The 3,594-nt window shown below is 40.3% G+C and overlaps 1 protein-coding gene across 1 annotated transcript; it reads right to left on the bottom strand.

Annotated features, from left to right (window-relative positions):
- Nucleotides 1-1,151: 1,151 nt before the first annotated feature.
- Nucleotides 1,152-3,594, bottom strand: prokr1b (prokineticin receptor 1b). Its single transcript, XM_027023860.2, has 2 exons — nt 3,134-3,594; nt 1,152-1,848 (listed from the first exon to the last, which is right to left on the bottom strand). The coding sequence occupies exons 1-2, from the start codon at nt 3,592-3,594 to the stop codon at nt 1,152-1,154; spliced, it is 1,158 nt and encodes a 385-aa protein (XP_026879661.2).

Below are 3,594 nucleotides of genomic sequence, written 5' to 3'. Positions count from 1 at the left end.
TAAACCTGACATGTGAGAACAGGTTTCTATTGAATTCTACCTTGTACATCCAAAATGTACATACAATATGTTTTCATTTACATTGTATCAAACGAATAAATCACAAGGTAAAATCAGTAAACTTAAAATTTGCCTCTTGTAATGAAATCAAATAATTTTACTGCATAATGCAGTCAGTTAGCTACTGATGATAGAAAGTACATAGCAGTAAATCAAAGGCTTGTTTAGCCTTGTGAAAGTCAATTGTCATGGGATACTCCCCCCCCCCATGAGTCATGTGGTATGGCCTGCCACATGGGGGGGGGGGGGGGTTCACCTTATTGTAACCACACCCTTTGTAATTGTACGCACCTGCACGGGGTTTAATGTCTTGTGTTTTTTGTCTGTTTAAATCTCGGATAGTGTGTGTGTACTGTGTTGGTCATTGTTAGTCTGCTAACAAAAAACTCATATGTGATCATCGTTCAATGTTATTTTACTCTGTGTTTCGTGAAGAGTATGAGTCATGTCTTTCGTTAATGTCATGTATGAGTGCCACTGTTATTGTTTGTGTCTTATTTTAATAAATGTGTCACTTCATCGAGGGAGTCTGTGCATCCTGCTCCACGCCCATTGCCACTCGGGCCAGCAGAAATGTTACATCAATAAGTGATTCGTTGAATAACATACATCACTCATGCTCTAAGGTGGCACAAAAGGTTTTTCTCAAGAATTAATTTATTTGGTTTAATTGCTTGCACAAGAAGACAAGATACAGTAAAATAACTAGAGAATTGTAATTCTACTGGAGATAAATCAAATCCACTTCTCGTGTTCTTCAAGAAATACAAAGTTCATCAGTTCTTGGTATAGTGACATCCTCACTGCATATTTAATAATGATGCCATAAGGAACCATTCTGAGGCAGTTGTTCACATGCACCCCAAAACAGTATCAAAAAGAAAAAGAAAAAAAAATCTGACTGGGAGGATTTATAAACATATTGAAAACATAAATATTGCACATTTTTTATCACTAAAAATAGTGTACAGTTTAAAATGCACAAGATTACCACTAGATAAACATTGCCTTTGCCATATGTCTTGAGGTCCACTTTAATCATTTAATGAGTGGCATAAAATGGTTGTGAATTTTCAAGGTATTTTTTTTCTTCACCTCAGCTGTATACAGTCAATCTCCATAGTCATGGGCATGGATAGTGTCCCCACCTCTATCTCATCCGTTGTCTTCTTTGAGGTGTAGGTGGACCTCCAGCGGAGCAGCGCAACCCTCCTTAAATACTTCACTGTGTTGTTCTTCACACTGACAAAGCAGAAGGTGTTGATCATGCTGTTGCTCATGGCGATGCATTCGATGATGTAGAAAGCCACCAGTGAGTTCTTCTCCCTGGAGATAAGGGTCGGGTGGAAATCGCGGAGGATGGTGTATCCATAGTATGGTGCCCAGCACAGAATGTATGCTGTGAGGATTCCGACGAGCACCATGACTGTTTTCCGGCGACAGCGAAAGCGCTTCCGGATCTGTTCTGTCTGGAAGCCGGGGACGCTTTTGAACCAGAGCTCCCTGGAGATGCGAACGTAGCATAGGGTCATGGCAAGGACCGGGCCGAGGAACTCCACAGCAAAGATGAAGAGGTAGTAGGAACGGTAGTAGAGCTGTTGGTCCACTGTCCAGATTTGAGCACAGAAGGTTTTGCTGTGATTGGCCCCATGAGGGACTTTGGTTGCAGAAGTAAAGTAGGCAGAAGGTATGGATATGAGAACAGGAACAATCCACACACCAGTGATTAGACAGTAGGCAGTTTGATGTTTCATCCTGGGCCTTAAGGGGTAAACTATTGCCATATACCTAGAAAGGAGAGAAGTTCACAAGTTTCACAGTTAACATTTGAAAATATCTCCCTGCACTCCATTTTAGAGTGGAACTCTGTATTCAATTGTACTTAATGATGCATCATAATATCAGATTAGACTCTTTAAACTGAGTCCTTAAATTTAATTTAAAATTCTATTTCCTACTGTGCAGTGTGCAATTGTGGATGGCCCTGTGCTGTCTATGTTTTCATGTGCAATTATGGCTGACTATGTGTGGTCTATAACCTTCATTAGTGTTGAATGGTCTGCTATGAAGTTCAAATGGCCTCTGTTTTGTTATGATGATATGGTACCTATACTGTAATCAGTTTAAGAAGCAGGGGAAACTTCAAAGACTGATTGATTAGAAAACAACACATGTTTACATGGTAAGCATTTTCAGTGCAATACAGCATAGGATAGGAAGTAATTTTGTAACCTCTAAAAAGCTGACCTTTCCTTCAGGATTTCTGTTCCACTGTCTCATGTTATTCTGTGGCCCATAAACTGATAAACTCTACTGCTAATGTGTGGGATCTTCCAGTATACTTTGACATATTTACTTTAAAGTGTAATATTATTATATTATTACTCATACTAGGTAAGGCCTATTACAAGCAATATAATCTACAGGAATTTCTTGGCAAACAAACAAGCTATTTTTTATATATATTGACAAAATTTGAAAGCTACTTGTTGCATGCTAAATGGTGCTCTAAAAAACATGTCTGTTTTGAAATTGTAAGTGCCTTGCAAAGTCAATCTCAGAGAATGGGTAGCAAAACAATTTAATATACATTGCTATTTTGCTATTTTAATATGCTGCTGTATAGCTCCATCTCCCCGCATAAAATTAGATTTTTTTAGTGCTTTCATTTTCATTCTTTCATGGACAGTATGGCTAAATGGTTTTTACCATCAGTGAAATGCTTTGCATGCATTGTCACAAAGAAAGATATGAAAGCTCACTCACTGTGAGCTTTCATACTCACTGGTGTTTTGTCAGGACATTATTGATAACACATAATAGTGGTTTTAGCATCACAGCTTGACTCTTGTGTTCTTAGCATTCAGTGTTCACATCTAGGTATTTATTTGGTGAAGAACTAGCTGTGAATGCTGGGGAAATGTCCAGGGGAAATGTCACATGTGGTTAGGTGTCAATTAGGCAACAGGTATTTTTCATTTTAAATGCATTATGGTGAGTCATGGCCCAGGGCTGACTTTCTCAACACAAACATCTTCCACCAGAGGGGATATGGATATCTGATTTGACCAACCTGTCCACAGCGATGGCCAATAAGGCATTGGTGGACACATACAGAGACACAGTTCGGAGGTAGTTAATGCAGGCACAAAGCACTTTACCGTGGTCCCAAGACAGCTGTTTCACCACATAATAATCCACCAAGAAAGGGCAGCACACAACAGCCACGATGAAGTCTGAGATGGCCAGGTTTGCAATCAGGAGGTTGGTGAGATTCCGTAGCTTCTTGTAGCGGGCTAGGGTGGCTATGAACAGGAAGTTGCCAATGCCACACACTAGCATGATACAGACGAGCACCACCCCGATAACGATAGTAGCCACAAAATAGGCCAGTCCCTGTGTGGTGTCGGGCAACTCCTCGGCTGGCACCCCATAGTCCATGTCATAGAGGTCTATGAAGGGTTCATGGTCATCTGTGGCTAATTGACTTTGAGGGTCCATAAAGCCTGATGCCAAGCGTGTGATATTTTCCAT

This window comes from Electrophorus electricus, chromosome 11 (assembly GCF_013358815.1).
Source record: "Electrophorus electricus isolate fEleEle1 chromosome 11, fEleEle1.pri, whole genome shotgun sequence".
In the NCBI taxonomy this organism is placed as follows: Eukaryota; Metazoa; Chordata; class Actinopteri; order Gymnotiformes; family Gymnotidae; genus Electrophorus; species Electrophorus electricus.
Note: the sequence above shows the minus strand (reverse complement) of the source record. Positions and strands in the feature narration are given on the sequence as shown.

Coding starts and splice junctions, on each gene's coding strand:
- prokr1b (XM_027023860.2), bottom strand. CDS start 3,594: ATGGAAAATATCACACGCTTGGCATCAGGCTTTATGGACCCTCAAAGT. Junction 1,849..3,133: donor TTGGCCATCGCTGTGGACAG/GTTGGTCAAATC, acceptor TCTCCTTTCTAG/GTATATGGCAATAGTTTACC.